This window comes from Phyllobates terribilis, unplaced genomic scaffold, assembly GCF_046119375.1.
Source record: "Phyllobates terribilis strain yellow unplaced genomic scaffold, ASM4611937v1 Scaffold_7__3_contigs__length_470593459, whole genome shotgun sequence".
Lineage (NCBI taxonomy): Eukaryota > Metazoa > Chordata > Amphibia > Anura > Dendrobatidae > Phyllobates > Phyllobates terribilis.
Window position 1 is genome coordinate 70,822,180 of NW_027362767.1, and position 19,025 is coordinate 70,841,204.

At 43.8% G+C, this 19,025-nt stretch overlaps 1 protein-coding gene across 2 annotated transcripts in view; it reads left to right on the forward strand.

Annotated features, from left to right (window-relative positions):
• Positions 1-19,025, forward strand: part of RTN1 (reticulon 1) — a 268,041-nt gene that overhangs the window by 235,073 nt on the left and 13,943 nt on the right. The window contains exon 1 of one of the 2 annotated variants that reach the window (XM_073638742.1): positions 9,217-9,486. The exons of the other annotated variant lie outside the window; for it this stretch is intronic. Coding sequence (XP_073494843.1) covers positions 9,426-9,486 — 61 coding nt within the window. The 5' untranslated portion in view covers positions 9,217-9,425. Of the gene's footprint in view, positions 1-9,216; positions 9,487-19,025 lie in introns of those variants that run through there. 2 annotated transcript variants of the gene reach the window in all.

Consider the following 19,025-nt stretch of genomic DNA (forward strand, 5'->3'; position numbering starts at 1 on the left):
TCTTCAAAGTAGCCACCTTTTGCTTTGATGACTGCTTTGCACACTCTTGGCATTCTCTTGATGAGCTTCAAGAGGTAGTCAGGTAGATGAGTAGGTTGAAAAAGTTATTAACCGATACAGAAACACACAACTGGACATGCACAAAAAAATAAACATCCTTTGCCCCATTACACTATGGAAGGACTCAAATTAATTTTGCCTCCATCATCATCTTTGCCCTTTCAGCTTTATCTCTTCATCAGATTTTGGGTGCCCAGAAATAGGGCTAGGATACTAGAACAACAAAGTAGGGCAGACAAGGAAATATCACAATACAGGCAGACTAAGAGGAGCGTGAACACTGAAAGATCGAGTGTGACCATTTGTAGGAAAGCTCGTTTCATGATAATCTTTCAGTAAACAGGCTGCAAAACGATTGTTGTCAGAGGAAAATTCTCTATGGTGCATCATTCTTGGTAGCTCATCGTCCTGTGTAAACAGGACAAGATCTGCCGAGAACTATTACAGATAATTCAGTGTGCATAGTCTGCCTATTAAATGACCGTCAATTTGAAAATATTTATTGATTGGCATTCATTTAGTTCCACAGGTCAGTACATGTAAACGGATCTTAAACTAAAGCACAGCAGACTGTCACGTAGTGACTAGGGACTGGGGGCACCTACCCGATCCCTCAAATCTAGGGGTGCCCCAGTCTATCCCTGTCCCCCAGATTACCCCGGATGGTGGAGACGCCGGGGTCTCGTACCTAGCTATGTTCCTAACTTAACCCTTATCTCATCCCTCCCCCACTCCAAAAAAAACTCTGACCGCCAATTCCAATCACTGAACTTTCTCCTTCACCACCAAACCAGAAAGTAGAACTATCACTGGCAACTCCCAAGTGCCACTTGCAAGCTTATATATCAGAGGGGAGTGACCAACACAGAACAGGTGAGACAATTCAGGAAGGAGAGCTCTAGGAGATCAACTGAACGGATTAACTCTTTCCATGACAGAGCAATGAAAACCTACACTGTTTAATAGGATGGTGAAGCAGTTCTAATAAGTGCAGGAGTTTGTGTAACTAGACGCCACAATCTTCTGGCCCCTCTCTGTCACGGGATCCCCGTGACACAGACACTGCACCACCACGTTATGACATTGCTCATTAACATATGACACTATGTCTAATGTTCATCCGTTTGATTTACTCATTGTCTGATTTAATTGATGATTTATTCCGTTCACAATGAAATCCATAAATTAATTGTAAGAAGTACAGTGGCTTGTGAAAGTATTCACCCATCTCGGCTTTTCACCTAGTCATCGTGTCCAACCCCCTGCTCACTGCCGGATTCACTAAACCATCTCAGACATATGTCTGTCCAGCCGCTTTATGAAGATGTCCATTGAAGGAGAACTCACCACCTCTCGTGGCCGCCTGTTCCACTCATTGATCACCCTCTCTGTCAAAAAGTTTTTTCTAATATCTAATCTGTATCTTCTCTCTTTCAGTTTCATCCCATTGCTTCTAGTCTTTCCTTGTGCAAATGAGAATAAAGATGATCCTTCTACAATGTGACAGCCCTTGAGATATTTGTAGACAGCTATTAAGTCTCCTCTCAGTCTTCTCTTTTTCAAGCTAAACATTCCCAAATCCTCTAACCTTTCCTCATAGAACATTGCTTGCAGACCGCTCACCATCCTGGTGGCTCTTCTCTGAACTTGCTCCAGTTTCATCATGTCATTTTTAAAATGTGGTGTCCAGAACTGGACACAGTATTCCTGATGAGGTCTGACCAAGGAGGAGCAGAGGGGGATAATTACTTCACGTGATCTAGACTCTATGCTTCTGTTAATGCAACCCAGACAAGAAATTTGTTCAGCCCTTTCAGGTTCACTATGGTCCTGAAGGTGCCATCTGTTTTTTATTAGGAATAGTGGAGAATAGAATCCCTTTCCTTGCTCCTGTACTGTCACCTCCGTCAGGACTTGCTTCTGCACCAAATTTAAAACTTCCATCTCCAGATTCAAAACTTCCCTGGGACCCCTGGGGGATGATATTCTGAAGGTGTGCAGAGGAACAGATTTGAACTCCAGTTTTAACCCTGATCATATTATTCCCAGAATCCAGGCGCTGGATGAAATCTTCTCCCAGGCAGGCAGGAAGTGGGATAGCCTTCCTCCTACATGGAGAAGCCCGTCACTTGGAAGGCTTTCTAGCCTCAGAGGAAAGGTCCCCGAACATGAAGCCTCCACTTTTTGGCTTCCTCTCCTTCCATTTCCCCTGTTCCCTAGGGCAGAGGTCCCCAACCGCCGGTCCGCGGACCAGGACCGGGCCGTTGGGGTTTTTCAGCCGGTCCGCGGCACCGCCACAGACAATCACTAAACATTGACAGTGTGCTCTGGTCTGCGGTGGCTCAGAGCACACTGTGTGGGGTGGATGCTGCCCGCTGTTCTAGACTCCCGCAGGGTAGACCTGTAGAGGACCTGTGATGACATCAAGGTACATAACTGTGATGTCACCACAGGTCCTGAAGCAGGATGAAGCAGGGGCGGAACTACCACCCGTGCAGCCGGTTCATTGAACGGGGGCCCCGAGGGAGAGGGGGCCCCTCCAGCCTCCAGCAGGGCCGCCATCAGGGCATGACTGCCCTGACTCCAGTATGGGGGCCCGGCCGGTAGGAGCCCCCTCGGAGCCCCCTCTTGTGCGTCTCTCTCCTCATGGGGCCCCCGGCCCCATGCAAAGCGGCGGGTCCAGGACATTTCATAATTCCTCTGACTTCCGGTCATGTGACGGGGGAGGGGAGAGATGAGAGATGCACATGGGGGGGAGAGGAGAGATGAGAGATGCACATGGGGGGGGAGAGATAAGAGATGCACATGGGGGAGGGGAGAGATGAGAGATGCACATGGGGGAGGGGAGAGATGAGAGATGCACATGGGGGAGGGGAGAGATGAGAGATGCACATGGGGTGGAGGGGAGAGATGAGAGATGCACATGGGGGGAGGGGAGAGATGAGAGATGCACATGGGGGGAGGGGAGAGATGAGAGATGCACGTGGGGGGAGGGGAGAGATGCACATGGGGGGGAGGGGAGATATGAGAGATGCACATGGGGGGGAGGGGAGAGATGAGAGATGCACATGGGGGGAGGGGAGAGATGAGAGATGCACATGGGGGGAGGGGAGAGATGAGAGATGCACGGGGGGGTGAGAGATGCACGGGGGGATGAGAGATGCACGGGGGGGATGAGAGATGCACGGGGGGGATGAGAGATACACGGGGGGGATGAGAGATACACGGGGGGGATGAGAGATGCACGGGGGGATGCGAGATGCACGGAGGGGATGAGAGATGCACGGGGGGTGGATGAGAGATGCACGGAGGGGGATGAGAGATGCACGGAGGGGGATGAGAGATGCACGGAGGGGGATGAGAGATGCACGGGGGGTGAGCTGCCAATGGGGGTTGAGAGATGCACATGGGGGGGTTATGTTTACATAACTTTGTTGCCTTATGAAGGGCAGGGGGGGCCCCAAAAATTTCTTGCACAGGGGCCCACTACAGTCTGTGTCCGCCCCTGGGATGAAGTAAATGCAGCTGAACAGCAGCTGTCAGGACAGCTGCCCTGTCCTGCTGCAGGGCGTGATGGGGCCTCAGTGATGCGGCTCCTGGCACAGCACATTATGTGGGGCTCCTGGCATAGCTCCTGGCGGGGACCTGGTCTACACTATATGATAAGTATGCACTAAACTCCAAATCCCTCCATTACCCCGCCCCCATTTGACCAAAGCCCCGCCCACCCCACCCCCTCCTTGCTGGGCCATGGAAAAATGATCTTGCTTCAAGCCGGTCCCTGGTGCAAAAAAGGTTGGGGACCACTGCCCTAGGGGATTTGTTACGGTTGTTCCTTCTTTTACAAAAGCAATTCCTATCCTACACTGTGGCATGGACACACTGGGAAATCCTTTCTTCCCGTCTGCCGCTTTGTCCAGTATATCATATAGTGCTCGTCCGAAGAGAAACACTCTCCTTCGCATGGAATTGAGCATAGCTTGGTCTTGGACTGAACATCCCCAGGCCATCTCTTGTGCCATAGTACCGGAGCACCATCCAATCCATCATCATCAAATGGAAAAAACATGGTACCACAACAAACCTGCCAAGAGAGGGCCGCCCACCAAAACTCTCAGCACGGGCAAGGAGGGCATTAATCAGAGAGGCAGCACAGAGACCAAAGGTAAGCCTGAAGGAGCTGCAGAGTTCTCAAGCAGAGACTGGAGTATCAGTCCATATGACCACAATAAGCCGTACACTCCATAGAGGTGGCATTTATGGAAGAGTGGGCAGAAAAAAAGCCTTTACTTAAACACAAAAACTGTAAGGCTCCTTTTGAGTTTGCCAAAAGGCATGTGGGAGATCCCCCAAATGTATGGAGGAAGGTGCTGTGGTCAGATGAGACCAAAATTTAACTTTTTGGCCACCAAGGTAAACACTATGTCTGGTGACAAACCAACACAGCTCATCATCCAAGAACATCATCCCCACAGTGAAACATGGTGGTGGCAGCATCATGCGGTGGGAATGTTTTTCGGCAGCAGGGACAGGGAAAATGGTCTGAGTCGAGGGAAAGATGGATTGTGCGAAATGCAGGGATATTTTTGGGCAAAACCCCCAAAATGTAAGTCTGTCAGTGATTTGAGACTGGGACGGAGATTCAGCTTCTAACTAGACAATGACCCAAAGCATACTGCTACAGCAACACTTGAGTGGTTTAATGGGAAATGTGTAAATGTTTTGGAGTGGCCGAGTCAAAGCCCAGACCTTAATCCAATTGAGATCAGACTTGAAGATTGCTGTTCACCAGAGGAAACCATCTAATTTGAAGGAGCTGGAGCAGTTTTACCTTGAGGAATGAGCAAAAATCCCAGTGGCAAGATGTGGAAAGCACATAGACTTATCAAAAGCGACTTGCAGCTTCTATTGTCACAAAAAAGAGGCTCTACAAAGTACTGACTTTAGGGTGGTTGAATAGTTATACACACTGATGTTTTCAGTTATTTGCTTCACAATAAAAAGAAAACCAAGTGTTCACAGTTGTAGGCATGATCTTTACATGAACTGATGCAAACCCTCAAAACAATGAAATTCCAGGTTGTGAGGTAGCAAAACAAGAAAAATGCCAAACGGGGTGAATACTTTCACAAACCACTTTATCTGACAAGAAGGGAAAATGTGTAAGATGCTCATAAAGAGTTAACCCAATCAGTGCACTAAATGTGCTTCTTGTAAATCCTCATTAACTTCATGCACACTGCCATATAACAGCTGACTCCGTGTTGTAGTAGGGTATACTGTATACAGAGGGACCTGGGACCAGACTTTAAGATGCATTCAGTTTCATATATAGATACAGTTATATGAAAAAGTTTGGGCACCCCTATTAATCTTAAGCTTAATGTTTTATAAAAATTGGTGTTTTTGCAACAGCTATTTCAGTTTGATATATAAGATAAGATAAGATAAGATAAGATAAGATATACTTTATTTATCCCGGAGGAAATTGCGGGATATATGTAATAACTGTTATATGTAATAACTGTTGGACACAGTAATGTTTCTGCCTTGAAATGAGGTTTATTGTACTAACAGAAAATGTGCAATCTGCATTCAAACAAAATTTGACAGGTGCATAAGTATGGGCACCCTTAGCATTTTCTTGTTTTAAATACTCCTACCTACTTTTTACTGACTTACTAAAGCACTTTTTTTGGTTTTGTAACCTCATTGAGCTTTGAACTGCATAGCCAGATGTATGCAATCATGAGAAAAGCTACTTAAAGTGGCCACTTGCAAGTTGTTCTCCTGTTTGAATCTCCTCTGAAGAGTGGCATCATGGGCTCCTCAAAACAACTGTCAAATGATCTGAAAACAAAGATTATTCAACATAGTTGTTCAGGGGAAGGATACAAAAAGCTGTCTCAGAGATTTAACCTGTCAGTTTCCACTGTGAGGAACATAGTAAGGAAATGGAAGAACACAGGGACCGTTCTTGTTAAGGCCAGAAGTGGCAGGCCAAGAAAAACATTAGAAAGGCAGAGAAGAAGAATGGTGATATCAGTCAAGGACAATCCTCAGACCACCTCCAGAGAGCTGCAGCATCAACTTGCTGCAGATGGTGTCACTGTGCATCGGTCAACTATACAACGCACTTTGCACAAGGAGAAGCTGTATGGGAGAGTGATGCGAAAGAAGCCGTTTCTGCAAGCACGCCACAAACGGAGTCGGCTGAGGTATGCAAAAGCACATTTGGAGAAGCCAATTTCTTTTTGGAAGAAGGTCCTGTGGACTGATGAAACCAAAATTGAGTTGTTTGGTCATACAAAAAGGCATTATGCATGGAGGCAAAAAAACACAGCATTCCAAGAAAAACACTTGCTACCCACAGTAAAATTTGGTGGAGGTTCCATCATGCTTTGGGGCTGTGTGGCCAATGCCGGCACCGGGAATCATGTTAAAGTTGAGGGACGCATGGATTCCACTCAGTATCAGCAGATTCTTGACAATAATGTTCAAGAATCAGTGATAAAGTTGAAGTTACGCAGGGGATGGATCTTTCAGCAAGACAATGATCCAAAACACCGCTCCAAATCTACTCAGGCATTCATGCAGAGGAACAATTACAATGTTCTGGAATGGCCATCCCAGTCCCCAGACCTGAATATCATTGAACATCTGTGGGATCATTTGAAGAGGGCTGTCCATGCTCGGCGACCATCAAACTTAACTGAACTGGAATTGTTTTGTAAAGAGGAATGGTCAAAAATACCTTCATCCAGGATCCAGGAACTCATTAAAGCTACAGGAAGCGACTAGAGGCTGTTATTTTTGCAAAAGGAGGATCTACTAAATATTATTGTCACTTTTCTGGTGAGGTGCCCATACTTATGCACCTGTCAAATTTTGTTTGAATGCAGATTGCACATTTTCTGTTAGTACAATAAACCTCATTTCAAGGCAGAAACAGTACTGTGTCCAATAGTTATTACATATATCAAACTGAAATAGCTGTTGCCAAATCACCAATTTTTATAAAACATTAAGCTTAAGATTAATAGGGGTGCCCAAACTTTTTCATATAACTGTATGTTTCTTTTGGATTCCCTACAAATCCAACAGAAAATAAAAATTGTTGAAAACTCCATCACATCGGGGGAGGGGGTGGGACACAAACAGAAGAGAGTACCTGTGCAAGAACATGATATGGGTCCTACCCTATGCCGCCTAATAATGTGTCTATAACAGGAGCTGCTTTAGAGGTGGATATGGGTGGCCTGAACTTTTAGGCTGTTGATCAGTTGCATCAATGGTAAGTCCACGCCTGCAACACTTGTTATATTAAAAAGACTTCCTTCCCTAGGAGCATTGAATCAAGTTACTTGTTAAGGAAACCAGTCAGTCGATTCATGCTGTCCAAACCACAGGAAGCATGAATTAATTGGCGGCACAATTGCAGCCAGGTAGAGAAAGCATAGTTTGAAGAGCTGGCAGGGACTATAGGGAGATACCTGACTAGTACGGTGCAGCCCCTGGCTGGCTTCTCCCCGATCAGCTCCAGGTGATTGACAGGTCTCTATGCACACACATTGGAGAGATCTGTCATTCTCTGATTTTGATCTTTGGTTTTTGTTTTTGCATGTCAGAAATGTTTATTTCTAAATTTTGTGCACTGATATTGGTTTATCTGGTGAAAATAAACAAGTGAAATGTGATTATATTTGTTTTTTATTAAGTTGCCTAATAATTCGGCACAGTAATAGTTACCTGCACAAACAGATATCCTCCTAAGATAGCCAAATCTAAAAAAAAACCACTCCAACTTCCAAAAATATTAAGCTTGGATATTTATGAGTCTTTTGGGTTGATTGAGAACATAGTTGTTGATCAAAAATAAAAATAGTCCTCTAAAATACAACTTGCCTAATAATTCCGCACACAGTGTAGTTGTACATGTATTTTACAAGATTAAAACTCCTGCAATCTAGAAGCAGATCGGGTCCTCAGCTCCCCGAGTTAATATTTTGTAGGACCACCTTTTTGATGCAATTCCTGCTGCAAATCTAGAGGTTGAATCTTTTGCCCATTCTTCTTTGCTAATTAGCTCTAGCTCAGTGAGATTGGATGGAAAGTGAGTACTCATTAATAACAATATATGGTATTTATAATTATTTAGCCCTATTAAAAAAAACATTAAAAACAGACTTCTGTGTTATGAAGAAAACATATAATTTTGGTACTCCCCCCAACCAAATAAAACAAAAAGCTAAAGAGCAACCAACATTTTAATTATTCAAGAATTTTGAGAATGACTGATCAGCCCTGCAGGAGAAAGAAGCAGATTGGTGACTGGTTCATTCAGCATTATGTAATTACCCTATTTATTACATTGATGGTTGACCGTACAACACAAGCAATTGTTACCATCCACCTTTGTGTCTCCCCTATTTCCTCATAGATTGTAAGCTTGCGAGGAGGGTCCTCACTCCTCCTGGTATCTGTTGATTTATGTGATTATTGTTATTCTGTAATGTCTTTTATTGTCTGTACAAGTCCTCTAAAATGTAAAGTGCTGCGGAATATGTTGGCGCTATAAAAATAGAAATTATTATTATTATTATTTCTCTGATATATTACAAAGTTTCTTATTTTCATGTATAGTATTGATTTATAAAATAATAATTAAAACGACGGTTACTCTTTAAGGTCGTCAAACCACCACGTGCGTAAGATCTAATGTCATGATTAACACAGTGTAAATTCTATTATCTGATAATTGTTACAAAACAATCCAAATATAAAAAATGAATTTTCAATATACACAATGTCTTCTGTCAATAAGGAGAAAAAGTGACGTAAATATATATATATAATTATTTATTCATTATCATTATTATTAGTCATCAGACCATTAGTGGTTAGAGAAAACCTTTTATGTGTATATTTTACAAAAAAACAGCAGTGATGGAATAAACAAATCAGACTGTTCCACCGGAACCAGGAGTGTTCCATGTCTGTATCATTTCTAGAGATGGATGGAATGGATACATTGTCCCTTCCGTGATGTAAAACCTTGTGTTTATGATGGATTTTTGATGCCGTAAAGCTTCTAAGCAAATGCTTTTCAGTTCAAAGGCAACTGTGCATCCCTTTTCTAATGATACATCCCCAAGGCAATCACATCACCATGCTGATTTGCTGCAGTGAAGACTGCAGCGTCTCCAGTCTGCCCTCCCCCTTCTCTCCCTTCTGCTTAGAGCATCAGTCTGTAGCTAGTGCATGTAGCCTCTCTGATACCCCTCACTTATACATGCTTTGGAATGCTGTAGCGACAACACATTGCCTGTGAAGAAAGCCCTAGTGACCCTCCAAGCCCCCCAGCAATGCAGGCCAGCGCCGACTCCACCAGGATGGAATGTTTTTGGAGCAACTGGAAATGCCAGGGTAATGATGCCAGAACCATCAGTCGTGCATGGTACAAACAATGACATCTACATCCATTTTTTTCAATTCATTCCTTTTTATTTCTATTTCTTTTTTCCTTCTCCATCACCTTATCCATTTTTAGATTCCTCATCAATCGTTTGCATTGCATATTAGCCTTTTTCTCTATTTTGCTTTATCTCGTCTGTCCTGATTCGTTATGGCTGCCTGGGATGTCACGTTAGTCGCGGTCTGGAAAATACTAGGTATTTGTAGAAACAATGGCCTGGGATTATATTTAAAGGGACTCCCTTTAGGGAAGTGGGGGGCACGCCCATTGTAATATCCGTGGCTGCCAGCTACACAAAGAAAACCTACATGTTAGTGGGTGAATATGAAGGTCGGGTGATATTGTAATTCTGTACAGAAGAGGAAATAAAATAATTCATTGCAGTGATGTAGTATAAGGGTCATCAGCGTGAGGAGGATGAGAGTGATATTCTTCATTTTAGGACGAAGACAGGGCTGTAATGATTCTTAATATTGGGTCTGGGTGTGGCTTGGGAAGCTTCCCCTCTCTGTCTACTGTTCAGCCATATTTTTTTTTTTTAGTATCACGTCTTTGCTTGCATCCTTTGTTGTGCTGCTGGAGAATCGGTGTCTAGCTCTGACAATGAATGTTTCATTCATTACCGGGAACTGAACAATTGTGTATTAACCTGTCAATGTAATGATCTAGATTTCCCGGGTCATGCTAAATTCATGCATTATGTACGTGTCCATTGGGGAAATAAAAAGCTAATGATTGATGTCGTGATAAATATTCTGTTTTTGCTCCCGTTTTGCTTGGCACGGTGGCATCAAGTCCTTGGTAACAATGGTGACAGCACTCATTCTCATTTCTGTCATGTAGTGATAATGCAAATTTACCCTTTACCTGCTGCAGAGGCCTAACCCAAGGCAAAACGCTGCCTGCAAGGCCCTGCCGACCATATATACAAGCAATAGAAATATACGTGTGCGTATAATGTTATTCTTCTATATTGATTACTGCTTTTTCCACATTTCCAGCCTTTTTCATTGATGATCGGCCTCTGCTTTTCTAGAATGTACTAGAGCTCCACACCTACTCATAGTCACGTTCTCTGGGCCTCCGACTTCTCACATAGAAAGTAGCAATAATACATATTCTATCACTAATAAATGGAATTTCCGTTTCATTATATGATATCTTTTAGCATATTCTACTACTCATTAATTTTGTTAATGCATGTTGGTGTATTTATGGCTGTATATGTGATGATTTGCATTAGATTGGTGGCATTTCCTGGGTAGGAGGGCTGGTGGCCAAAGAGGGGGGTCACCACTTCATTGTGCCGTGGCCAGGGGACCTAGATACAGGGCTAGGGCAGTGACCTGGATATCTGAAGGAAAGACGAACTACAACTTTGTAGGATGCTTTTAAGAATAATCACTCAATATTCTGAATTCATTTGAAAGGATACTTGGCCCGAGAGCGATCAGGAGGTGTCATGTATTATATAGTTTATATTTTTCTTTCTCCATTTTTATTTAATAATAAATAGTATTTTAATACTAATAGTAAAGATTATGCTAGTTAGTACCAGCTCAAAAAATATATATATTTTTTTAAAAAAGTGAAATTACTGGCATAACTATAGAGTCCGAGCCCAATGCCAACATTTTGATGCCCCCCATCCTTCAAACCGCACAAATACAGGGTTGGACTTGCCCACCAGAGAACCGGAGAATCCTCCGGTGGGCCCTGGCTTCTCCTTCAGGAGAGTTCTTAGTGCAAACCTTGCAGCTGCTATGGGGCTCTTGAGTAAGGGAGGAAGGTGGGCCCTCAGAATCAAATCCTCTGGTGGGCCCAATGTTCTTCAGTCTGACACTGCACAAATATATCTTTCCTTGCTCCTGATTTATTTTGTTTTCTGGGCTAGCTTATGGACATCACATGGGCCATGGCATACAGCGTCCTTATATTGGCCGCTGTCAGGAGCTTTTTATACAGAGCCCTAAATGGCCTGATGTGACAAGAAGACCCTCTGGACTCCGGGGCCTGATTCACTATAACGACCCCTTTAGAGTAATATCAGTGCTATGTGAAAAGACCAGTCCTTAAAGGGGTTTTCCCACGAACAAAGTTAATTTTAATCAACATTTTAATAAATAGATCTTGGAATAATAATAAGCTGCACAATTGGATGTGTTTAAAAAAAATGTTCCTGTGCTGAGATAATCTTATAAATGTGCCCCTGCTGTGTACTGTGTAATGGCTGTGTCTGACCGTACAGGAACATGGTCTGATCATACCACAGCTCCTGGGCAGGGGAGGAAGCAAAAGAGTATACAGACAGGACAGCAGGGAATCACAGCTGATTCTTTCTGTGAGGTAAAACATTTCACTGTCTGTTTTTAAGCAATGTTTTACCTCACAGAAAGAATCAGCTGTGATCCCCTGCTGTAATGTCTGTATACTCTTTTGCTTCCTCCCCTGCCCAGGAGCTGTGGTATGATCAGACCATGTTCCTGCACGGTCAGACACAGCCATTACACAGTACACAGCAGGGGCACATTTATAAGATTATCTCAGCACAGGGACATTTTATTTAAACAAATCCAATTGTGGAACTTATTATTATTCCAAGATCTATTGATTAAATTATTGATTAAAATTAACTTTGTTGGTGGGAAAACCCCTTTAAATATGCATATTGGCCTTTTGCATGAGTAGACCTGTACACAGGTACAATGTCTGTGTACTACAGGACAAGGAGGACTCACTAGTAGATATTTGTGTATGTGGATCCAGTAGGTCCAGGGCTTGTACTGGCAACAAGAACCAGTGGTCTTAGTATGGACCCTGAGGCATATAAACTGATATGTAGAAATAAATGTGGCGTGCAGCAAATGAGGAATTAGATGTAGAGAGATAAAAATACTATTTCCTTGTAATTGTTACCAAAATCCTACATCACAGACCTGCTTCCTATGCTTTTCCTATTAATAGAGAAATCTGTGATCAGGTGGCATTATATGGGCTTCCATATTGCACCAAATTAGCTAGGTCATGTCGTGTGACATCACTTTCTAGCCATTGGTACACCAAATGTGTAAGGTCATATGCCATCACTGCCTGTAAGTAACAGTACCCAGATATCACTGCCTGTAAGTAACAGTACCCAGATATCACTGCCTGTAAGTAACAGTACCCAGATATCACTGCCTGTAAGTAACAGTACCCAGATATCACTGCCTGTAAGTAACAGTACCCAGACATCACTGCCTGTAAGTAACAGTACCCAGATATCACTGCCTGTAAGTAACAGTACCCAGACATCACTGCCTGTAAGTAACAGTACCCAGATATCACTGCCTGTAAGTAACAGTACCCAGACATCACTGCCTGTAAGTAACAGTACCCAGATATCACTGCCTGTAAGTAACAGTACCCAGATATCACTGCCTGTAAGTAACAGTACCCAGATATCACTGCCTGTAAGTAACAGTACCCAGACATCACTGCCTGTAAGTAACAGTACCCAGATATCACTGCCTGTAAGTAACAGTACCCAGACATCACCGCCTGTAAGTAACAGTACCCAGACATCACCGCCTGTAAGTAACAGTACCCAGACATCACCGCCTGTAAGTAACAGTACCCAAACATCACCGCCTGTAAGTAACAGAACCCAGACATCACTGCCTGTAAGTAACAGTACCCAGACATCTCTGCCTGTAAGTAACAGTACCCAGACATCACTGCCTGTAAGTAACAGTACCCAGACATCTCTGCCTGTAAGTAACAGTACCCAGACATCACTGCCTGTAAGTAACAGTACCCAGACATCACTGCCTGTAAGTAACAGTACCCAGATATCACCGCCTGTAAGTAACAGTAGCCAGATATCACCGCCTGTAAGTAACAGTACCCAGACATCACTGCCTGTAAGTAACAGTACCCAGACATCACCGCCTGTAAGTAACCGTACCCAGACATCACCGCCTGTAAGTAACAGAACCCAGACATCACCGCCTGTAAGTAACAGTACCCAGACATCACTGCCTGTAAGTAACAGTACCCAGATATCACTGCCTGTAAGTAACAGTACCCAGACATCACTGCCTGTAAGTAACAGTACCCAGATATCACTGCCTGTAAGTAACAGTACCCAGATATCACTGCCTGTAAGTAACAGTACCCAGATATCACTGCCTGTAAGTAACAGTACCCAGACATCACTGCCTGTAAGTAACAGTACCCAGATATCACTGCCTGTAAGTAACAGTACCCAGACATCACTGCCTGTAAGTAACAGTACCCAGACATCACTGCCTGTAAGTAACAGTACCCAGACATCACCGCCTGTAAGTAACAGTACCCAGACATCACCACCTGTAAGTAACAGTACCCAGACATCACCGCCTGTAAGTAACAGTACCCAGACATCACCGCCTGTAAGTAACAGAACCTAGACATCACTGCCTGTAAGTAACAGTACCCAGACATCACTGCCTGTAAGTAACAGTACCCAGACATCTCTGCCTGTAAGTAACAGTACCCAGACATCTCTGCCTGTAAGTAACAGTACCCAGACATCACTGCCTGTAAGTAACAGTACCCAGACATCACTGCCTGTAAGTAACAGTACCCAGACATCACTGCCTGTAAGTAACAGTACCCAGATATCACCGCCTGTAAGTAACAGTAGCCAGATATCACCGCCTGTAAGTAACAGTACCCAGACATCACCGCCTGTAAGTAACAGTACCCAGACATCACCGCCTGTAAGTAACAGAACCCAGACATCACCGCCTGTAAGTAACAGTACCCAGACATCACTGCCTGTAAGTAACAGTACCCAGATATCACTGCCTGTAAGTAACAGTACCCAGACATCACTGCCTGTAAGTAACAGTACCCAGATATCACTGCCTGTAAGTAACAGTACCCAGACATCACTGCCTGTAAGTAACAGTACCCAGATATCACCGCCTGTAAGTAACAGTAGCCAGATATCACCGCCTGTAAGTAACAGTACCCAGACATCACCGCCTGTAAGTAACAGTACCCAGACATCACCGCCTGTAAGTAACAGAACCCAGACATCACCGCCTGTAAGTAACAGTACCCAGACATCTCTGCCTGTAAGTAACAGTACCCAGACATCACTGCCTGTAAGTAACAGTACCCAGACATCTCTGCCTGTAAGTAACAGTACCCAGACATCACTGCCTGTAAGTAACAGTACCCAGACATCACTGCCTGTAAGTAACAGTACCCAGATATCACTGCCTGTAAGTAACAGTACCCAGACATCACTGCCTGTAAGTAACAGTACCCAGATATCACCGCCTGTAAGTAACAGTAGCCAGATATCACCGCCTGTAAGTAACAGTACCCAGACATCACCGCCTGTAAGTAACAGTACCCAGACATCACCGCCTGTAAGTAACAGTACCCAGACATCACCGCCTGTAAGTAACAGAACCCAGACATCACTGCCTGTAAGTAACAGTACCCAGACATCTCTGCCTGTAAGTAACAGTACCCAGACATCACTGCCTGTAAGTAACAGTACCCAGACATCTCTGCCTGTAAGTAACAGTACCCAGACATCACCGCCTGTAAGTAACAGTACCCAGACATCACTGCCTGTAAGTAACAGTACCCAGACATCACCGCCTGTAAGTAACAGTACCCAGACATCACCGCCTGTAAGTAACAGTACCCAGACATCACTGCCTGTAAGTAACCGTACCCAGATATTACTACCTGTAAGTAACAGTACCCAGACATCACTGCCTGTAAGTAACAGTACCCAGACATCACTGCCTGTAAGTAACAGTACCCAGACATCACCGCCTGTAAGTAACAGTACCCAGACATCACCGCCTGTAAGTAACAGTACCCAGACATCACCGCCTGTAAGTAACAGTACCCAGACATCACTGCCTCTAAGTAACAGTACCCAGACATCACTGCCTGTAAGTAACAGTACCCAGACATCACTGCCTGTAAGTAACAGTACCCAGACATCACCGCCTGTAAGTAACAGTACCCAGACATCACTGCCTGTAAGTAACAGTACCCAGACATCACTGCCTGTAAGTAACAGTACCCAGACATCACCGCCTGTAAGTAACAGTACCCAGATATCACTACCTATAAGAAATAATACCCAGGACCTCACTGTCTCAAAGTCTGAATATTCTATTATATGGTATAATTAGAAAAATAGAGATTTCAATAAAAAAGGAATAACTTTTTTGCTGAATCTACAGTTTCTGAATAAACTCCAGTAAGGAGTCGCAGCACCAGCAGGGGAATATGATGAGGGCAGCGTTCAGCACCCAGCGCTTGGGAACAGCGCTAACTGTACACTGATTCCCAAACACCGGTATGTGTCACGCGGATGGCATTCGTGTGCGGTACATGTTTACATGCACCCATTGACTTGAATGGGTCCGTGTGATTTACTGCCGGCCAAAAATGGACATGTCTACGTGTGGGTGACACAGATGCACGGTCCGTGGAAACACACTGACATGTGCACTGACCCATAGATTTGTATGGGTCTGCGTGTGTCAGTGTCTCCGGTACGTGTGGAAACTGTCACCACACGTACCGGAAATACTGAGAGAGCCCTTATGGCGGGGGATATTTAGGACAGCTGAGTATATGGATTTTTTTATTTTATTCTTATTTTTACAGGTGGACAGATCGCAGCACCAACAGGGAACCATGATGAGGGCAGCGTTCAGCACTCGGCGCTTGGGAACAGCGCTAACGCTGGTACATGTGCTCCTGAAGGGGCACACATGTGCTGCACAGCTGCACAAGGACACACAGACACAGATATCTCCAGTATAGGTTTTTCCGGTACCGGAAATATGCGGACATGTGAAACCGGCCTTAAGGCCAGTTTCACGCAGCCGCGTTTTTATATCTGTATGCAGCCTAAATAATTTCAGTGGCCGCCTTAATAAAGGTATCAAACATTGTGATACAGGAGTGGGCGCACGATGCGTGCAACCTGTGCAGCTTAACAGGCCAGGAGATAAGGCACCTTTGCTGAATTTGGCAGGCGAGTGTAGCCATACCCTGTCCCGTCCTGGCTCCTCCCAAACTCTGCCCATACTGGCGGAGCTGCTTGAAACTGTCGTAAAAACTATAAAAGTCGTAACATTCTCAGATAACTCCGTGTTGTGCAAAAAACTTGTGACTTTCCAAAGTATTTTACCAGAGTTTTCTGGTGTGAAGTTGGTCCTACAATTACTAGAGGATTGTTTACGGCCCCATGTATTGCTCTTTACACTTATATAAAAATTAAAAACTCTCCACTATTTTGTTATTTTTTTAAAGGGGTTTGCCCAGTTTTATCAATCCAGGATCCTGGCCAGAATGGACCCCTGGCTGGGAGCGCCACTGTACAGGAAAATGTAAAAGTGGACACAGCAAAAAATAAGCGCTCTCTACTCTTTTTTTTCTCAGGGATTAATTTTAAAGGGTTATTCCCAACATTAAGGTGGGGGCTACATGGTGACAATTCGTGCAACCAAAATCATTTGTGCAACTTGACGTCTCGTGACTTATTTTTGTGCTTGTAATTTTGCTATGTAAAAAACAGCCAAAATGTGAACAAAGACAGAAAGGGGAAACATTTGGTGAAGCCTTAGCTAAAGCGCTATCAGATATCCAAGGAATAGGTGATGATGACTTGTCGATCGGTGGGGTTTCAACAACTGAGACCTTTACCGATCCTGTGTAGCTGTGTTTGCAAATTCTGTGGCCAGAGATAACCGAATACATTGCTAAACTTCTTTCAGCAGTTCCATAGACAATGAATAGAGTCATGGGACGCAAGCGTGGCCACTCTTTTATTTTAGGACCATTTGAGAGCCCTATTCTTGAGATGCTTTGGATAGGTGATAACTTTTAATGATGGGCATAACTATTTAAAGGAAATCTGTCTCCAGATTTTTGCTATATAATCTGAAAGCAATATAATGTGACGTCAGGGACCCTGATTCCCACGATGTATCACTGGGCTGCTTGGTGCAGTTTTGACAGAATCCCTGTTTTCTCTGTTGTAGATGCACAGGAGCACTGAATGCTGAACTGCGTATAACCCCACCCACACACCTGATTGGCAGCTTCCTGTGTACACTGTTAGCAAGTAACCAATCAGTGGTGGGGGCGGGATTACACAGATTAGCTGGACTGGCTGGCACTTCAAATCTAGTCTGTAGTGTAATCTCCTGCTAATAAAACACTGATTGTATTCAAACTACAGCAAGCTACTGAACAAGTGACACATCCCTGGAATCAGGCTCTCTGCCCCTACATCATGCTGCTCCCAGATTAAATAGCAGAAACCTGCTGACAGATTCACTTTAATATTCCCAGTAGCCTTACTCTTTCCTTACTTTAATCCCATCCAATATGTCTATAGTTATAGACACCAATGGTACAATGGTACATCAGAGAAGACTACATATCCTCTCCCCAAATACTGTGTTCCCTCTAGAGATACCACATTAGGAGGCAGAGTACAGTCCTATAAGACATTGGCCAGTTTGAGACTTTTAGAATATCCAACTTCTTCAGTTTGCAAAGAGAAACTCTTGTGGAAATGTAACAAAGTAAATAAGGAGAGTTGACATTAACGAGTGCTTACTCCCAACGACCATTCAAAGTACGTAATAAAGAAATACATTCAGTAATGTTAGGAAACCATGGAGTGTTTAGGAAGAAAGCTGTGTGCGGCCAGTTACGAGTAGGCAAGGGCTTATGGTAATGGCTTTTTTTATACTGCGCCATGGTGATCGGTTGCTTTCTCAGAAAGGAGAAGAGCAATGGATAAAGATACTTTCCAATAAACTTCCAACAATCTGTCCACAGCCCATACCGAGCTTATATGGTGCCTCACAGAGCCATAATATGCCAACACTCCCAATGACTAAGGATACCTAATACGTAGCCAATCTGTGTGCCACCTTGTTGGGTCCATGCGCAGGAAAGTATGTAATGAAAGCCATGTTACTTTTTTAGGTGTGTACATGCAAAAGAACCAGCTTTTACTGCCTAAAGACAACCTGGTAAACACAAAGGATGCCCACCAACCAAGTGACCAAGTGGCTGCCATGGGCTTATAAAAATAACAGTGAATAAAAAGGGTCCTTAGATGGTAATCAAGCCCTATCTTTTTTCACAATTTTTGTATCTTGTTTTCTCCCCTTACAAAACTGTTTATGTCAAGTTTATGTGGAGGTCATTTTATACAATGAGCAGCATGGATCATTTTTTACAAAGGTGGCATGTGAAGAGTCAGTGGTCAGCTTTAGTCCTACCTAAGAGATTTCTTTTTGGGAAAAAAAAGGAACCTTTCATTGTTTGATTTATAGACTCTCTAGGAAATGACAGCAAAAACTGCATTTTAAAATGATTATTCTATCCAGAAGCATTTATCACATATCCACTGTAAAAGTGCTAAATCATAGAATCCTAGAATGTTAGAGTTGGAGGGGCCCTC